The following is a 20,285-nucleotide window of genomic DNA, read 5'->3' as shown; positions in this document are numbered from 1 at the left end:
TCAATCTTGTCCCTATTTGTTTGGAGAAACACAGGCTAGACTTTCTATGTATAATAGTAAAACTGCTAAAATACTAAAGCCACCTGTCCACTGGTGCCACTTACGGGTGAATCTTTTAATGAATAACGCTTGCTCAGAAGCATTCAAGCATGTAAGAATATGTGAAAGTGGACAACGTGTTCATGGCTGAAAATTGTGTGGTTATGATAGAAAACAATAAGACATACCTCCTTCGAGACTGCGTGAGAGTAAGTACCTCCGACTAGCCGATCGCTCAAACTGAGGGGCTGGCCTGTCAATTAATGCACTCGCCTGGCGTGTCTGGGCCTGGGTCCGACCACTGTAGCGGAACTTCGAGCCAATCACCAAAAAACCTTTGGGTGGGGGTTCAGGAGAGACCAACCTATGGGAATGGCCAGACAGTCGAGACAGATTTATTTATACTAATCTTTAGTGGGCATACAACATAAGCTTCCAGACAAACCTCTAAATGGAGAAAACACACAAAATATTTACACATCAACTTCAGTTAGGAGGGTCTTACAGGGGAACATATTTCATATACTCATCCGTCTGATCTGTTTTACCTGACTCTTCTTAGGGTTGCAAAATAGCTTAAAGTAAGTCAGTCTCCCTGGTCAACTTCCAGATTATGAAAGTTGCATGAAATTATAATTTTATACTGCTAAGTGATGTGTGAGGTGAAGCCTACCTGAAAAAGGTGTGGTGTTCAATGCAGACCTTCCACAAGCGTTTGGAAGCTCGATGGTTGGGCAGCTTAAAGCCAATGGTGCTCTCAAACTGTTCATACTGGGGGTGCAGGGGAGTGTGTGTATGTGTGGAAGTGGGTGAGGGGGAGAAGGGGAAGTGTATTACTAAAATGAGGCGGTGGTATCAGTGATAGCAAGACTGCATCATGCACATATTAATGCCTTGAAAAGAATAAAAATCACAGATCAAAATTTGCTCAATTCATTCGTAAATCATTCCCATATGCTACAGAGGATAAAGCATTATAATACATTTAAGATGCAAAGCAACAAAAAGAAGCACAAAGAACCTGGTATAAAAACTCTCTCTCTCTCTCTCTCTCTCTCATACACACACATGCATACAAATATCATGAGACCATAAGAGTTTATGTATATGCTGCCTGAACCATAACAAATAAAGATGTTGAGTATTTACAATTTAAAGGTGAAGCTACATGAATAGCTTGTGGGTAGATTGATGAAGCTGTTGATTAATCTTTATAAACTTTACATCATGGGATAAAAGACACTTTATAACCATCAGCCTTAAACTACAGGAATTTTCAACATCAGAGGAGCTCAAAATGGACTGACTATTCTTAAGGCATTAAACATCTCTCTCAGCTTCAAGGTATAGAGGTTGAAATGCCCACATACACATCTTCTTTTACTGCTTACTTGACCAGAGCACCTTCTATAATCAAAGAGGATCAGAACAGGTTGACTCACTTAACTTAAACCTTAGCACATTTAGAACATTGCCTTAGTGTAATCTTCTTGTAATTATATATAAAATAGTCTACTTCTGGAAAAGCTGATAAAGTCACATTTTCCAAACCATTTCCAGTACATAAACACATTTCTTTCAAAATTAATGACTTAAATCCTGCACACATGCATTTACAAACAGTGCATAAAAAGAAAACAGTGAAAAAAAAGAAATCAAAAGACCTTTTTCTCTACCTCTCCAGGGCGGATTTTGATGTAAAAGTTGCTTCTCTTATAGGAGATTTTCAGAATCTTGGGCCAAGCAAAACGGTTAATGCGCAAACGGTCTCTGTAGATCAACAGGCCACTTGAACACACACCTAACATTATGTCAATGCCCTCAGAGTCCTGAAAAATACCACACACACACACACACATAACACACACACACATAAACACATAAACACACACACAGGTTGAGGCACAATTTTGACAAATTTTTCACAATAAAAACTAAAAAAAATATATACAGACAGACAAGACAGACAGACAGATAGACAGATAGACAAACAGACCGATAGACAGATAGACAGACCGATAGATAGACAGATAGATAGACAGACCGATAGATAGACAGATAGATAGACAGATAGACAAACAGACCGATAGACAGACAGACAGATAGACAGATAGACAAACAGACCGATAGACAGATAGACAGACCGATAGATAGACAGATAGATAGACAGACCGATAGATAGACAGATAGATAGACAGACAGACAGACAGACAGACAGATAGATAGATAGATAGATAGATAGATAGATAGATAGATAGATAGATAGACAAACAGACAGACAGACAGACAGAGAGATAGATAGATAGACAGATAGATAGATAGATAGATAGATAGATAGATAGATAGATAGATGGATAGATAGATAGATAGATAGATAGATAGATAGATAGATAGATAGATAGATAGATAGATAGATAGATAGATAGATAGATAGATAGATGTACTTGAGTATGAAGAAAATCAGAGTTTCTGGGATTTTTACCAAGGTCTGGCTGATGATGTTTCTTTACTGAATCAATCAAATAATCCAAAGTCTCAATCAAAGTCAGAGAACAAGCTCAATCTTAGCAATCAACAAGCAGGCCAAATTAAGCAAATTTGTGTGAAAGGTGTGTGTGGGAGGGGGGGGTATGTGCGTTCAATCCAAATATGAGATGCACAGCTGGTAAACACGTCAGGTGACTTCACTGATTAAAATTAAAAATATATGTTAGGTGCTATACAAACAAGGTTATTATTGATATCTTTACATATCTTTATACATTACAAATAGCAGCAGATGTGCACCTTTGCATGATGAAGATCGACTCCGTACATTGACAGCTTTTTAGCATTCTCCAGAAAGTTCACCTCAGCTTCCGCAGGACTCATGCCCCTGCAGCAGAGCACAATAATTACCATCATTATCATCAGTAACATCAAATAGTATCACAATTATGAACATCATCATTCTAATCACCGCAATCATTCCAAGGAGAACAATCACAATGAAGAAAAAAAAATAAATCATTTAAACCTGAGTGCCCCTCTCAGATGGCACTGATTTAAACAGCTTCAGCTCAGAGCACAAAGTAAATGATCTTGACTAAAACATAAGTAGCTACATTATGAATGGATGTATCTGATAGTAATTTATCAATGTATTTATTGATAGTAATATGGATTTACTTATTAAGGTATATTCAACGATCATTTCTGTCCTCTTCTGTCCCAATCATTGTAATCAGTCATATGATGAATAATAATATAATCCTAGTTCTGCTCCACTCTTATAATGTTTCCAGCACATGCATGGTGTATTGTGGTCTCTGGGATTGTTAGTTCAATCACTGAACTAATCATTCAGTGTTATTCAATTTAATATATTATTGTCTCAGGCCATCCCTGTGTTCTGATTGCATGAATATTTTGATGCTGTTGTGGGAAACACAGCACTAATAAGGTAAAATACACTAATAACTAGTTGTGGAGGCATGTTTCTTGTAAATATGAGCATAAAATGTTTTGTGTGTGTGTGTGTGTGTTATGACGTCCTTCTTTTGCTGCCACTTTAACACACATACCTGCTCTCATGAGGATCACAAACCATGTTAACAGATTCTTTGTGTCTTTGTATTTAAAAATCGATGTTACTATGGTAATAATGTACTTTATAAAAATCTACATATTTGCTAAAAATTGGACGGACAAATGCTTTGTCTAATTGGGTGTGCATTTGCCTTTGAGTGTGAAGGTGTGTAATCTGGTATGCTTCCTTGCCTGTAGGTGCGGTGGAGCTCCATAACTCTCTCTTCCAGCTCGCGTGTCTGGTTGGGAGCAAAGTGGAAGTTGCTGATGTAGTCAAGTCCATGCTCATCTGGGTCATAATCTCCCAGTTCAGCCTGCACGGCATATGAGCCTAGCAAAGCGTGTGTGACAAATGAACATGGCAAGCGGCCCGACAGCATGTCCTCTCTTAACTGAAGACACAGGTAATACCTAAACACGCAGACACAAAAGGCACCACAACCGTTCAGAAAACAACCAGGACCCAGGATTTTCCCTTATGTTTACTGATGAACTACTGACAAAAATCACATCTGAGAGCTTAAATAAGAAAATAACATATCAGGAATGTGGGGATGTTGGAAAAACTAGGGCTGAAACTATAAACTCCAGTCACCTTTAGATTCAATTCATGATACTGGTTTCACTTGATCCGAATAAATGAAACAAAATTTGGGAGAAAAAAAAATGAATGAAAAGACTTTCATTTCTGAAACAAAACATGCAAAACAAATATTAAAAGCAACAAATAAAAGTCCAGACCACACCAGACAAAATACAGTGTCTGACCTGGAGATCCAGGAGCAGAAATAGATCTTCAAAGTTGTCTAAAATGCCTGATTCCCGTGGATATTGGTGTTGTCTGAATGCTACTGAACTTTAAAAAGTGTATAATTGCATAACATATTTGTTGCAGTCCAGGGCTATCAGACAAAATAAGTGAATATCTCGCAGGGTCTCCAAGAAAGAATGCTGTTCTTGTGACCAGTATGATATTTATATCTCTATGGGTTGGGCAGACTGAGACCTCAGGTGTTTAAACAGTGCAACAGCATTACATGCATAATTAATCAAATGCTAATTTCCGTGACAAGATTAGCAAAGTTTCACAATCATATTTCAGATCTTTTGTTCTACATCACAATGTATTGATACACCCCTAGCAAAAACACTAACAAAAAAGAGGAGCAAGTTGCATAATCGTGTCTAAAGATTGTGGGTAAGCATTTCGCAAAAGCACAAGCAATAAAATCGCAGAGATCCACCAGCTGGATGTGGAAAATCTGGGCTGAAAGGTTAACCGCAAATGTAGCGCACTCACCGAGTGATGTCTTCTATCAGCTGTGAGGGGTCAGGAGGATAGAACTTGACAGCAAATGAAAACTGCCAGGAGCCTACTGCAACCCAACAGGCAAAAACAATTGGTTAAATGGAAACATAACACTTTCATAACACTTCCTGAATGCAAAAGTATCATTTTTAGCTTGGGATTTTTATAATTTCAGGATAAAATGTCTAAATTATAATTGTACAACATGTACAACAGCTGATTTTAATAAAACAAGAGTTTAAAGATTTTAATAATAAGCAAGGAAGAATTCTTGACATTTTTTTTCAATGCCATTTAAATATTCATAATCATACACTGCTCAAAGAAATTAAGGGAACATTTAATCATCACAGTGCAACACCAAGTCAATTCAACTTCAAAGATATCAATCTGTTCAGTTACGAAGCTTAAGTGATAGCCCTTAAGTGATAGTCCACAGGTAGTCCTGCTCTATCAGAACGGTACATCCAAGCGTGCCATGGCAAGGAAGTTTGGTGTGTTTCTTATAACAGTTTCAGTATCATGGAAGAGATACTGGGAGATGAGCTGATACACAAGGAGGGCTTGACAGGGCTGAAGAAGGGTAACAACCAAGCAGCAGTACGAGTATCTGCTCCTTTGTGCGATAAGGAATTGCCAGTGCACTACAAAATGACCTCTAGCAGGCTATTGGTGTGCATGTGTCTGACCAAATTGTCAAAAAAAAAAAACACATTCCATGAGGGTTGCATGATGATCCAATATCCTGTAATGTGCTTACAGGCCAGCACTGTGCAGCTCGACAGGCATTTGCTAGAGAACACCAAAATTGGCAGATTTGCCGTCAGCACCCATTCTCTTTATGGATGAGAGCAGGTTCACACTGAGCACGTGTGACAGATGTGAAAGAGACCGGAGATGCTGTGGGCAATGGCATGCTGCCTGAAACATCATGCAGCATGGTCGGTTTGGTGATGGGTCAGTCAAGGTATGTGGTGGAATATCCTTTGAGGGTTGCAAAGACCTTCATGTGTACCCTTACTGCTGTAGGGATGAAATCCTAGGAGCCATTGTCAGATCTTATGCTAACACAGTGGCCCCTGAGTTCCTCCTGGTACATGGCAATGACTGGTCTCATATGGCTAGAGAGTGTAGGCAGTTTGTGGATGATGAAGCCCTCATTGACTCCCCAGACCTGAATCTAGTTGAGAACCTCTGGGAAGTTATATATCGGAGCATCCGTAGCCACCTAAGTAGAAACACCAACTGTCTAGAAGCTGACTGATGCCCCGATCCAGAGGAGAGGAGATCCCCAGGACACCATCCACCAACTAATCAGGAGCATGCCCAGACATTGTCGGAAGTTCATACATTTACACGGGGGCCATACACACTACTCACTTACATTACGAGGTACCGTGATGAAATTCAAGCAAGTTGCATCAGCCTGTAATTATTTTTTTCCCTATTATTTCAAATGTAGTTTCCATTGACCATTGTTACATCATATTATTCTCAACAAATTACATAATGTACATGTACAAGGTTTTCAACTGGAAATTTTCGTCCACCAAGATCGAATGTGTGATTTCAGTGTTCCATTAATGTTTTGAACTGTGTACATAATTCTTGATGAATACTAACTGTACATATTATAATATATATGCTATTATGATCAGATTTAATTTTGAACTTGAACTACTACTACTATAATATAATAATATATATTATATATTATAATATGACTATAATAATAACAATAATAATAATAATAATACTAATAATAATCAGTAGTAGCAGTAGTATGTTTTGGTTGTTGTTTATGAATACATGGTTCATAGAAAGTGCTATGAGTAATTATTAATAAAGTTAAGTTTCTCGAAACTTACCCCGAATTTGTTTTTTGATCTCTTTTGATGGGTCCAGCCAGTTCTGAAAGAAAGGTGGGGGGAGACTCCCATGAGATTACTGAGCACTTTACATCACAGAGGAGTCTAGCAAACCTTTCATAATAGTGACATAATGTGTATGTGCCCTGTCAAGAGCAATAATGTGATATATTCCAGTACATCAACAGCATTTTAATATTCAACACCAACTGTTTAGATGTTGACAGAGTTTCCTCATATCTGTTAAAAGGCATCCATAAAGGTTTTTAAAGATCTCTATATTTCCTTTATGTTTCATGTCACAAATGAAACATGTGCTCTATACTATGGAAGTATTCCAGAAGTAATTACATATTGTGTTTCAATTCATAATCCGTAGGACATGGGGAGTGCACTTGCAAATGGACTATGCTTGAACATTTTAAAATTCAGTAGCCATTGTAGGTTTGTGTAAATTAATATGCAAATGTCTAGTTCAGCCATGAAACTCTACACGGGGTTAGTTCTCTAAACCCCAGAGCCATAGGTTTTCCTACTGAATTTCCCTATCTGCGTGACCCTTTATTTATCACCATCCACTACAGGGAGTTCCTCCTGTCTTACCTTGCAGCAGGAGAATGTTCCTAATATCTCTGTGTGTGCAGGTTCAATGGACAAGTCTCTGCACTTGCCCAGCAGCAGCCAAAACATTCTAGATCTAATTAGCCATGGCCAAACCTTCCATTCCCATCAATAAAAACTCATTAACTTCATTCTGAGAATTGGAACGACTGAAATATTAATATATGAATATATGCATTGAATTATGTCAGAATGAAAGTGTCCTCAAATAGTGAAAATAACTGAAAATACAATTTGCTTTTTTTAAATAGTCCAGATAATACTTCACTACTATAGAGAAAATTTCACTAATTTCACACACACACACACACACTTTTTTGAACTAAACTATTTCAGCTGACCCATATAGCGACTCATTGTCAAAACTGTCAATATTCTGATACAGAATAATATAGAATAATATAAGCTAATATAAATGCTAATATACTGAACTACTCTACAGTATATTACACTGTACATATTTATTATGTTGTACATTAAATGCCATGAATTATATCCTGAAAATCCATAACGGGGCAATAAATATGTTCGTTGAAAAAGTCTATAAGAATGGTTTGGCACAGTTTGGCCACAAGCCATACAAAGCTTGGCCAAACAGCATCCAGCAAAAGAGCCTTGCACTGTGTGTGGCACCCTGCTGCACCTTGAATTATGAACCTCACAAAACCCATCTTTTCACTCAGACCCTATTAACTGTCAGATCCTCACTCCACATGCTGCTGCCAACTTCTGCCAACTTTACACTACCCTTACTCGCCATAGACTGGGCTGGTAGAAATACATCCGGGTTTTTTTCAGAATAGATATCATTCACTTTGTTTTGATGAAAAATTCACTATTCAAGTAAAAATTGTCTAATGTTTGACAAAATTCATTAAGATCAATTTTATACCAGTGGGAAAATAGATACTGTAAAACATTAATTCTAGTTTTTCATTAAATAGAAGAATCTTATTAGCAATAGCTGTAGAACCTAGAGTACAGAAATTATACAGTGAGATCACATAAAGATGTGGTTTGCCAAGGTTGTTATGGCCTGCACAGAGCTGTAACCTCAATCCCACTGAACACCCTTGAGATAAATTGGGATTCCAACGATGTTTTAGGCATTTTTTCCCAACATCAGACACTGACTTCACTAATGCTCTTGTGGTTGAATATGAAAATCCCCACAGCCACGCTCCAAAATTTAATGGAAAGTCTACTAGAAAAGTAGAAGTTACTATAACAGCAAAGGGAATCAGGAATTAAACGTTCAACTCACATACATACGTGTCCACAAACTTGGCCATGCAGTATAAGGTGAATGTGAATCTGTCAGCTGATCACACTACTGTGATCTGGTTTGCTTCCAACGATCTGTTAGCTGCTTGCTTTTATTATTTATTATATGTTGACCAAGCAGTTGATGTTTTGTTGTCCACTTGTTAAAGTGTTATTTGTCAAATCAGATCACAATCTTTTTTCTCAGATACAGAATTAGGACAGAGGATTCACAGATCTCTGCCAGAAAAAGATGTGCTTCATGTCAACATCACTTCTGTAACATACAGAGCCTTCCATCTGTCACATAAGTGAGTGTTTCTGAAGTAGATGTGAGAGCAGCAACAAAACAAGGCTATTCAGGCAAATATTTTCCATGTGCTTAGCCTTCTAGCTTTGTCCCTAGCTAAGTGAAACTGTGATGTAAACTGTTGGCGAAGCTGAAAACCATGCTGATGGTCCTTAATCAGATGCATTTTTGTTCAGCCAAATGTTTCGGGGTCAGTCAAGCCAGATGGGCTCCTTTTGCTCTAGTTTTAACTTGACTATTATCAAGACATTCTCTTCTCTTCTAAAAGCATGAGGAGGAAATAACTCCAGTTATTTTGAGACACCCTTGATCTGCCGGTGCTATAACGAAAATTACTACATACAGTTATGACAAACTCTGCAACTACTGGAACCCAGGCAATCATGGTCTCAATTATCAGTAGGCTCTGTCACTAATTGAACTCTGACAGATAACCTGCAGTTGCAATATATTGCCAAACGTTTTGGGACATCTGCCTTTACATGCACATGAATGTAATATTGAGTTGGCCTGCTCTTTGCAGCTATAACAGCTTCAACTCTCCTGGAAAAGTTTGAGTGCTTTTATGGGAATTTTTGACCATTCCTCTAGAAGCACATTTGTGAGGTCAGGCACTGATGTTAGACGAGAAGGCCTGGCTCACAGTCTCCGGTCTAATTCATCCCAAAGGTGTTCTATTGGGCCATCCCCAAACTGTTCCCACAAAGTTGGGAGTATGAAATTGTCTAAAATGTTGTGGTATGCTGAAGCATTAAGAGTTCCTTTCACTAGAACTAAGGGGCCAAGCCAACCCCTGAAAAACAACACCTGAATTCAATGATTTGCCCCAAACCTTTTTGCAGTATAGCGTAGATTATTGAAGGGTTGTCGGTTAATACCACAAATCTCATGTCCTACCAACATCCAGGTTGCTAATGTACTTTTAATCCAGAATTATGTACTTATGGGGAACACATGAGCCTCTCAGTATATTCACCAGGTCATCAATAAGCTGGAGTAATGGTAAGGCTCAATTCAAACCAGGAATTATAGGCAGTCCTTCACAGATGGTGTAGTAAAACTTCAACTAAATAGGCTCATTCTCCTGCTCAGGCCGAGTATGTGCACATTTGTATAAACCTACTGCTAATTCCCCAGAATGACTCTCAAAACTGCAGTAACTTCAATTCATGAATGATTGCAGAATGAAGTGAGAGTATGGATTGTGGCCCACATCTGCCTACAGGAACAATATTTTAAAGTTTAAACAAAATAGGGGCAAACATTCACTTAATGGCTGCTCATGCTCCTGGACACAGCCAAGTGTACCAATACTATAATCATTATTAAAAACACAGAGGCACTGGACTTAGTTTGGCACACACTTTTTCTTTAGGTAGGGCGGTATAATTTTATATTCCATGTAGGGCAGATGAGAGTGAAACAGAAGCCGTTTGAGATATGCCCCAACCAGAAGGTAGCAGACGGTTATTCATGAAGATGAAAATGCAAGAGAAAGCTACACAATGCTAAGAAAATATTACTATGGGTAAATAAATAGAAATGAGTTTTAATGTTTAAAACTGCTTAAATTATTTACATTCCTTAAATCTTTAATCTGCCAGGACTTTTGAAACACTTGCAGACAATATAATAGCACACCAAAGAAAAAGCATAATAAAGAAGAAACACCAAGTAACCATAAATGGGTTAATGAAACAAGGAGACAAACATGATAGGTCACAAGTATTTGCTCAGTTCTGGATCATATGATGGTACAGACAAATTGGAGAAAGAATTGGCATCTAGGGCAAGATGTAGAGGAAGAAATAGAATTAAAGGGAAAAGAAGACAGCACAGTTCAAAGAAAAGAGGTGAGAACCTGTTCTGAGGGACAGTTTTGAGCACAATGATCAGAGACACTGCTACATATGATCATGCCACAGGTTTGTAAGAATACACCGTATCAGTGGCTACAACAGAAAGTGCATAGATAATCTTGACTTCCTTCACCACATGTACAAACCAGAAGTTGTGGATGACTGCACATTTGTGTTTGTGTTCTTAAACACCAAGGACACATGGTGTATGTGGGAAAGCATTGAGGCCATCACTGAGTGTGAAGCAACATCACATGTCCGTGATAGCAACTCCTACACACACTCAATGTATTATACACATGGTTTGAAGCAAAGACCAATGTGCCAGCAACCACCCCTTATATCCACTGACTAAGTAATCTGTCAGCCTGCAGAGGATGTCAGGAAACTCTATACAAAGTTAGCTCATAAAAGCTGCTGGTCCTGACAACATACCTGACTGGGTGTTCAGGGAATGTGCTGATCAGCTTGCAGATGTCATAACTCATATCTTTAACATCTCCCTGAGCCAGGCAGTTCTTGGTGCTTCTAGACAACCACCACCATCCCTGTGCCAAGGAAATTATCTGTGTCCTGCCTCAATGACTGTCAGCCTGTTTCATTCATACTAATGATCATGACATGCTTTGAGCCACTAGTCATACAACATAAAAACAGCCTTTCGAATGCATTCCAGTATGACTACCCCCCTCACTGGTCAAGAGAAGATGTCATATTTGCTGCCATCCTGTCACCTGTCTCTGTTCTAACTGGACAAGAAAAAGGACAATTATGTCAATACACTTTAGCTCATGTTCCAAAAGAATCACTCCACATCGACTCCTATGAAAGCTCTCTTTTTGTGTAGAAATTGTCAAATGAAGCACTTCACTGTGCTGACAGTATTAATAAATATGTCATATATGTATAGTGTTGCCAGTTGTGTCTTGACAACTGTAACAGATAATCAATGTTCTCTAAGAAAAGGAAAAAACCAAATGCAAGAAATACCTAGTCTTCTTAGGGCAGCAACATAAGAAAAAGAAGACTGACTAACAACTTGCATGAGAACCATTCTTTCCCATCACAGGTACGAGTTGTATTCACAAGCAGGTTACTCCACTACCTAGGTAAATTCCTGTGTCAGTGCTGCTCTCAATCTTTTTCTAATGCAAGTAAAGCATGTAGGGTGGATCTATGCTGCAAATATCTTCCTGATTCTGCAGGGGTATCAGAAACAGGAAATATTACCTTTATTTATGCACTAAGCTGGGACATCTTAGAAGATGGCCAGTAAACGGGAGCTGCAGAGTATCAACTCTAAGTTGCTCTGGATTTTATACACCTAGCTTCTTGTGTGAGTATAAAGTTCATTTCCCCTGTCATCATGCCTCCAGAAGCCATTGTTTGACTTCAGTAAGGAGACTCGCTCGATCTCTTGACTACATCGAGGACATCAAGTACTCCAGCAAGCATGTTGCCACTTCACCTCCTGTCTCTACAGAAGGTGGTGTCATTCTGCACTTTACAGGGTATGATCTTACTCAGCTTCCTGACTGCACAGAGAACACAATTACTCCTTGCCCTACCTCCAGAGAGGACACTGCTGTCCTTTCGCCCCACCTTAGTAGAGGACATTCTTCACTTCTCACACCACCTTTGCAGATGTTGGCCATCACCCCAAATTCACAGAGGGTCCCATCAAGGAGATAGTTTTGTTAATTATTTCTGTGCAACATTTAATTCCCACATACCTTCTTTGTCAATGTTAAAGATAAGCAATTTTGTCAGACAGCTGGCAAGCTGCTCCTTGGTAAAGGACCAAAGGATTTGGCAAATATTTCCAGGGTGGATAAGCTCCTTGCTACTCTCCTGGGTATCTTCCATGTGGAGCGTCCATTCTGCAACAAATTTGGTGGATTTTGCCTCACCAAAATGAGAGATGTTTTCTTTTGCACAAAGAGTTAGTAAGGTGTGCTGTTTGATCATGCCTGTAGTAAGTTGAGAATAAATAGTAGACAAAAAGATTGCATTGCTACCACCTGCCAAGAATAATGTTCCTCAGCTAAGGTACAACGGTAGCTTAAGGGGTAGTGGCAGCTCAAGTGGTTAAGGTTCTGGGTTGTTGCTTGGAAGGTTGGGGTTCAAACCCCAGCACTGCTAAGCTGCAACTGTTGGGCACCTGAGCAAGGGCTTTAACCCTCTTAGCTTCAGGGGTGCTGCATCATGGCTGACTTTAGCTTCCAGATATGAGATAAAGGAATTTGACTGTGCTGTAATGTATGTGACAAAAATTAAGGCTTCTTCAAACAGTTCTTTAAATGGCCAACAGATGGGTGTGAATCTTCATTTTTCTCCTTATAGGACAATTATATGTCATGATTGTAAACAAGTTTCTAATAAAAGCTATACAAAAGCTTATTTTCAGGGACCTTCCCCCAAGTTCCAAAATTTTAGTCACTTGATCTGATATCTGATTAGTTCGTTGAAGATTCAATGCATAAAATGAACGTTTAAATGAGCAAGTGCATTCAGTTCTTTAATAGTTACTATACTCCATGTAAAATGGTCAGAAAAAATGAAAATACCACACACTTGGCTCTAGCTCAAAGAAGGTCACATCAGATGTTTCATTTTAACTTGAGGCCATAAACATAAGGTATAAGAGTTATTTTGTAGTCTACCAACTGAAGCCAAGCTGGTCAGAGTAAGACTTTCTGTTTCTCTTTTTTGTTCCTTTACTCAGATGTTCTCTGTTAGAGTAAGAGCCTCTTCCTCAGCATGAATTTTATTTTCAAAAGGAAGCTCCTTATTTGTTACTTTAACACAATAAAGCCCCACAGAGGTAAGATAAAGTTATCTGACTGCTTTTAGGACTCTGAGCATTATGACTTTGTTGTTGTAAGTGTTCATGATTGTACCTGATCTTTAAAGCAACAGCTGACACTACTCTTGTGAAACTGCTCAGGTTTCTAACTACCAAGTAGTTTGCTCCATTGTGGCTAAGATTTCAACTCCCTTTGTTAAATGCAAACCCACCTATCAGCAAAACCTGAATGCTTTTTCACTATTTTATATTTCATCTTTGTTTAATACCCTAATATATAAGATCAAGTCCATTTCTTTCCACAATCTGTTTCGGTACAAACAGTGTCAGTGACAGCTGAAGCCGGTGATGTTAACACAATATTCCACTCTTTTATGCTTGTCTTTTGTCCAGTGACATGTGGTTTGGCTGACATTTTGATCATACATATCTAGAGATCCTGCACCAAGTAAATGACTTATTTTCTCTTTTCTCAGAATTTTGCAGCATCTCATACCATAGTGCATAGTGCATCACTTCCCTGTAAGCCATTAGTCAGTCCAATATCTGTAATATTTTATTCATTCCCTCGTCTTTCTGCAAGTAGCAGTCTTGAAAGTTTCTTCGTAAGTCAGTGTCAGTGCTCATCCAGTCAGCAACAAGGGTACAGATAGGCCTGTTTTTCTTGCTGATTTCTATATTGCATCTTCACAATGCAAATTATTTGTTCCAAATTGCAGAGCACATATTTTTATCAAAAGTTGAGAATTTTGTAGGTTACAGTAGCCAGCTTTTGCTACCAGTGTTTAATGACATTGGAACATTGCTGACATTGCACAACCATTATAACTAAGTAGATCTTTTTCCCCCAGAAATAACTCTATATTAGAGAATGCACTTTAGATAATATGACTTAACACACTTTTCTCCCTATGGGCCATGATATTGGCTTATTTTATGACTGCTGACATACTGTCTGCACTATATGCATGGTAATGTAAGGATCAACATCACGGGATGTACATACATTTTTACATATTTACCACCATTTCAGTATTATGATCACTACAAAACAAACTGACTGAATAAACCTGGTTCCAATCACAAATATTGTCCGTTTATTATTAACCTAAAGGTTGAAGAAGCATACATAACAAACTATGGTTGGAGGTGCCTGACAAAAGGTAGATGACCATTATTCATACGTACAAAGCCGCACACACTTTGTACGCATATACAAGGCCACCAGAATCTTTTTACAATTACAATTTACAACCATGAGACTTTTTATGGAACTTTGTATGTTATTTATATGAAGTGGTGTGTGAATGATGAACATTTATATGGGAATGTTGATGGTGGATGAATGCTAAAGACTATAAATAGTAAATTATATTAAATAAGGACAGTTGGACAGTAGAGAAGCAGCTGTGTAGATTAAAAATATATGGTAGAATTTAAACTATTAAAATGCAGAATTATCAAGTCCATATAATGGTCAAAATAAGTGCATAATAATAATAATAATTACTCAGGGATTCAAACGCAAAAGACTACAGCTTAAGCAGAAATGGGGTATATATACAGTGACAGAGACAGGGAGTAAGTAAAGAGGCAAAAGCCTCATTTAATTGATTTATATAATGAGTTTATAAGTATATTTATGTTTGAATATCAATCATAAACTGCTTTTTATGATGGGTTTAGCCCTGTTGTGCTGTGTATGAAGTCCAACCTTTTGACTGTCAGCATCACAGAAGGTCAGGCCAAAGTAGTCCTTCTCCAACAGATTCAGATGATCACACACCATATCCAGCAAGACTTGACCTTTACATGATTTCTGCCCCAGCAAACATACAAAACACATACATACAAAAAATAATAAATTATACAGCAAATTATACATGAGCTTAGTTTTGTTACATACTTGGCACATACAACAATTACCAATTACATTCGAATTGAAAGATGAAGTGAGTAAACATTGATTATGAGCTCATTACAATGACACGTGTCAAAAGGTAGGCTATATTAGGCAGCAAGTAAACAGTCAGTTCTCATAATCGTTGTGGTGAAAGCAGGAAAGATTGGACCAAATTGTAATGGCTAGAAAAAGACATCTCCAAAGCAGGGTCAAAGCATCTTCAGAACATCTTGTGGGGTGTTAGAAATAAATTCTAGCCAGTATCAAAAATTACTTTTAGACCAGGGCTGTCAAATCTTATCTGCAGAAGGTTGGTTTGGGTGCAGGTTTTTTATTTCAATCAAGCAGAAGCCACACCTCATTCCACCTGATTAATCAACGGCTTTCAGTAGTCAGTAGACTCGGGTGTGGCTTCCGCTTCTGCACGGTTGGAATGAAAAGGGGGAAAAGAGGTATATATATATATACATATATATATATATATATATATATATATATATATATATATATATATATATATATATATATATATATATATATATATATATATAATAGCTCTGCACAATAATGTTGTCAAGACCTCAAGGTTATTGTGCAGAAAAGCATGGCATGAAGCAAAGTACTTAAGATGCCGGCTTTCAAAGTGCCACTCTACAAAGACACCAAGCATTCACCGCCCAGGGAACTCAGTTCCCACAGCAACAGGGAGAAGAAGCAGCTGTTTCCATGGAAACAGAAGTGACGAGAAGGGCTTTTCTCCCTTTTGTGTCTGTGTGCCTCCTCCCTACCTCTAAGAGCTCCATGACTCAATGTTTTTACAGAGAGGTTGGGAAGTGGTGACCAGAGCTCCTACTATATAAAAAACTTCAGCAGTTATGTTTTAGTTAGCAAAGGAGACCACACAAACAATTTACAGTAGACCTATAAAAAGTAGGACAAATTCTATATTACTAGCTAAATAAATTACATTAATGCAGTCAATCCTATCACTGACAATCTATTGCTAGAAGCCATAGACATGGGTATGACATTTGTCAGCCTCACTGCAGATTCTAGAGAGATATGAGCACACTTGTTGCCAAGGATAAAGTCTGTCTGCTAATCAGAAAGCATGACCACACTCTCAAGTACAAATGCAGGAGGAACGTCAGGGAATGTTCCCTGATTCATATTCATATAAAATACCTTTAGCAAGGCATAAATACTAGCAATCTGGTGCTTTTATGAAATTAACTACTGATACTACTGATGTAGTACCATCATTAATATTATACCTCGCCTTATTCATTTAATGTGCCTGATATCTAATCAATGTGTAGACATAAAAATCTTACATGCTTCTTTTTTGCAGCATAAGGCAGTTCAGTATATACCAGTAGTTCATTAGTATTAATGACATGTGAGGCCAGGAATCAAATTAGACTGAGGAGTCAATTACCAGTGGGGGATCTTTTACCAGGGAAAATAATTTTTCGCTTCAAATACTGTACACGCATTCAGCACATTCTAATAGAGGTAATCAGAATATGAATGAGCTGTTGCTTCAGCTACTCCTGTCAGAGAACTCACTAGAGATGCTGCCACACTTTGTGCATATCAATGCACACACACACACACACACACACACAGCCCCCTACTTCTTTGTTTATATGAAGTACAGTAGCATTATTTTCCCAACCGGCTACACACAGAGTACTAATTTGCCATGTCTATAATTTTATTTTCCTTTACGTTTAGTGTAATACATTTGCTATCTACTATATGGCTTATGCTTGATGGCATAAGTGCCCTTAGACCTTTAGAATGGTCACTGTATCTTTCTAGTTAGATGATTCAGCAGCCATAACACTGAATAAGTTCCACATATACGAAGATTTGTTAAAGGCCATCATAATACAGTACAGGAAGGAGGAAAGCCCCAGGACAAGACAGGCTGACACTGCACTAATCTATTGCCATTGAATGTGCTTCCTGGAGATCAGACAGGGTAGGAATAGCCATAAATTTATCAACATAAAAAAAATCCACCCGTCCCCAGATGATTCCCTAGAGCAGAGAGCATGGCACATACAGTCATTTATCACCACTGGGTAGAGCATATCTAGCTAACAGCAAACCCATGGTCAGTAACCGTCCCCTGATGAGGGTCTGGTGCAAGGATTCAGAAACTTGCCGTCAACTGATTTACAAATGAGATCATAAGAGAAGCTCACAATCCCCTCTTTTGTTTCGTTATTTTATTTTACAAATGAATATTAGAAATATCAGAGATGAATTTTGGGTGCTATTATAAATCAAATTCAGACACATATAGATTAATAGGGTACATGTTATGCCATTCTTTTGACTATCCTGACACAGTGCACTGGTGTAGTGCTACAGTAAAAGAAAATTGCACTTGGACTAGCTTAAGACTATTACCATTACTATGACCATAGCTGTTCCTACTATAGCTAGTGTTTGCTTTATAAAAATCTATCATCTAGCGTTTAGTGTTTTGACGTCTTCAAAATTTTCTAAGGTCGGAGATTTTGATTTGAGATGATAACATGATGGTGGCAAAAAGTTTGACAGAAACATGGTTCATCAGTGTGTGCTGTGCATGAAATCGACATTGACTTTTCGGCTCTGATGTGCCAATATGTGAATATTGTTTTTTAAATCTTCCAGATGTGCATTATGTGTGAACAATGCTGCTTACATTTTCACTGCTTCTTCACGCGCATGAGTTTGTGTTGGGCCATATCACACCATCCCCTGTATTTTCCTATCACTACGCAACACTTCCCACTAAACTGGTAAGTCAGTGCCAGGAATTTTCCTCTGATTTTCAGTCACTCACCTTAGCACACATATGGATGTAACTGGCATCATAAATATTACAGATGTTGCAGTAATCCTATATTATAAGTCCTATATTGAAAGAAATGTAGAGTGGTCAAGGCTTGTGGTCATTCAAAAGGTTTAAATGATTAAATGATAAACTCAAACTCTTATTGGATAATTTACATAACATTAAAACCTCCTAATATTGTGTAGGGACTCCTTAAAAAAGAGGCATGAACTCCACAAGACCTCTGAAGGTGTTCTGTGGTATCTGGTACCTGTACCTTGATCAAATGTGTTTGTTCATCACATCCCACAGATGCTTGATCAGATTGAGATCTGTGGAATTCGGAACACAATTCAACACTGAACTTGAACCATGATCCTGCTAAAAGGGACCACTTCTACTAGGGAATACTGTTGCCATGAAGGAGTCTGCAACTATGTTTAGGTAGGTGGTGCGTATCATCCACATGAATGCCATGACCCATGCTTTCCCATCAGAACATTGCCCAACGCATCACAGTGGTGGGCATTTTGTTGGGCACTTTCTCAGCAATTTGTGCTACAGTAACTTTTCTGTGGGATTGGGCTAGACAGGCTAGCCTTCGCTCTCCAAGCACATCATTAAGCCATGGGTGCCCGCTGGTTCACTGGTTGTCCTTTCTTCAAGTACTTTTTGGGGAACACCCCTCAAAACATGCTGTTTTGGAGCCATTTTCCTGTTTCTAACACATCGTCTTCAGAGAACCGACTGTTCACTCGTTGTTTAATACATCCCACCTCTTGACAAATGCCACTGTAACAAAATAATGTTATTCACTTTACTTTTCAGTGATTTTAATGTCATGGCTGATCGGTGTGTGAATGTGTGGAAAAATGCTTAGATTATTCAAGTTACATTAAATGTAGTGTTGTCATGTAAAAAAAAAAAAAAAGTAAAAGCATACATTAAGGTACATAAGACGGTAACTGCCATACCTCCACTCCAGTTTCATATTCAGATCCATCCAACAGCGAGACTTTCACAGGCACTGTCTTTGGTTTTTTGGAGGATTTCTGTGGGGATCTAGACATCCTGCTGGATGTTTTCTCAGATGAGTCATCTGTGTCTCGGTGCTCATCAGACATCTTTGAGTCATGATCCTAAAAAGTAAAGCGCAAGTAAAGTACATTCAGTTGCTATATAGTGTACATAGTTTTGAATTGCTCCATTAAAGACAGACAGACCTTAAGATAAGACTTCATTAGCCAATGAGAATTCAAATGAAAATAGAAAATATGACACCAGGAAGGCACTACTAATTAATAAGGGTTAATATATTGTGTTAAGATCTTTATACTTTAGAGTTTTTGAAGAGGGCAACTTCGAACACTCGCTGGGGTTTTCTCAGTCAATCAGTGGTCTAGAATATGTTCACTCTAGAATATGTTCATTTTCATATGTTCACTACCTTGTCCACTTGACATCTTGTAACCATAAACCCACATGAACAGCATATAAAAGTTCATTGCAACAGCTTGCTAAGCAAGGTCATGCTGGAAAAGCAAGCTTTAGCATAAGCATTGGCAAAAATTGGGGGACATCTTGAAGCACAAAGATTTGCACAGTGTGTAAGGCATGAGCCATTCCTGTTCACTTCAATTCCTAGTCCCTACTCCAACAATTCTTACGCCATTACAACAATTACACACTATGTGAATACTACTGACTATTCATTACCTGCCTTTGAGGAAGAATTGCTGGAGTAGGGAAGAGGAATTGGAGTGAACAGGCATGGCCGATGAGCCTTCTAAGAATGAAATGCGTATGCTCAAGCTTCAACATGGGTTTGCAGAAACAAGCAACACTTATGCTGCATTGGAACGGAAGATTTAGCTGCTCCTCCCTCTCAGTGGTTTCTGATTCTCTGA

The 20,285-nt window shown here is 38.3% G+C and overlaps 1 protein-coding gene across 13 annotated transcripts in view; it reads right to left on the bottom strand.

The window, feature by feature from the left end:
- Positions 1-20,285, bottom strand: part of si:dkey-178k16.1 (protein 4.1) — a 51,016-nt gene that overhangs the window by 13,285 nt on the left and 17,446 nt on the right. For 10 of the 13 annotated variants that reach the window (XR_009206800.1, XM_058410837.1, XM_058410829.1 and 7 more), the window contains exons 3-11: positions 19,353-19,517; positions 15,357-15,461; positions 6,784-6,826; positions 4,907-4,982; positions 3,799-4,017; positions 2,827-2,914; positions 1,704-1,868; positions 713-810; positions 228-403 (exon numbers count right to left, since the gene is read on the bottom strand). Coding sequence is in view for 12 of the 13 variants with exons in the window: in XM_058410837.1 (XP_058266820.1) it covers positions 228-403; positions 713-810; positions 1,704-1,868; positions 2,827-2,914; positions 3,799-4,017; positions 4,907-4,982; positions 6,784-6,826; positions 15,357-15,461; positions 19,353-19,517 (1,135 nt within the window). In the remaining variant the exon portion in view is untranslated. The other 3 variants (XM_058410830.1, XM_058410833.1, XM_058410839.1) reach the window with 2 other exon arrangements.

The sequence above is a fragment of the Hemibagrus wyckioides genome, linkage group LG15, assembly GCF_019097595.1.
Source record: "Hemibagrus wyckioides isolate EC202008001 linkage group LG15, SWU_Hwy_1.0, whole genome shotgun sequence".
NCBI classification, from domain to species: Eukaryota; Metazoa; Chordata; class Actinopteri; order Siluriformes; family Bagridae; genus Hemibagrus; species Hemibagrus wyckioides.
Note: the sequence above shows the minus strand (reverse complement) of the source record. Positions and strands in the feature narration are given on the sequence as shown.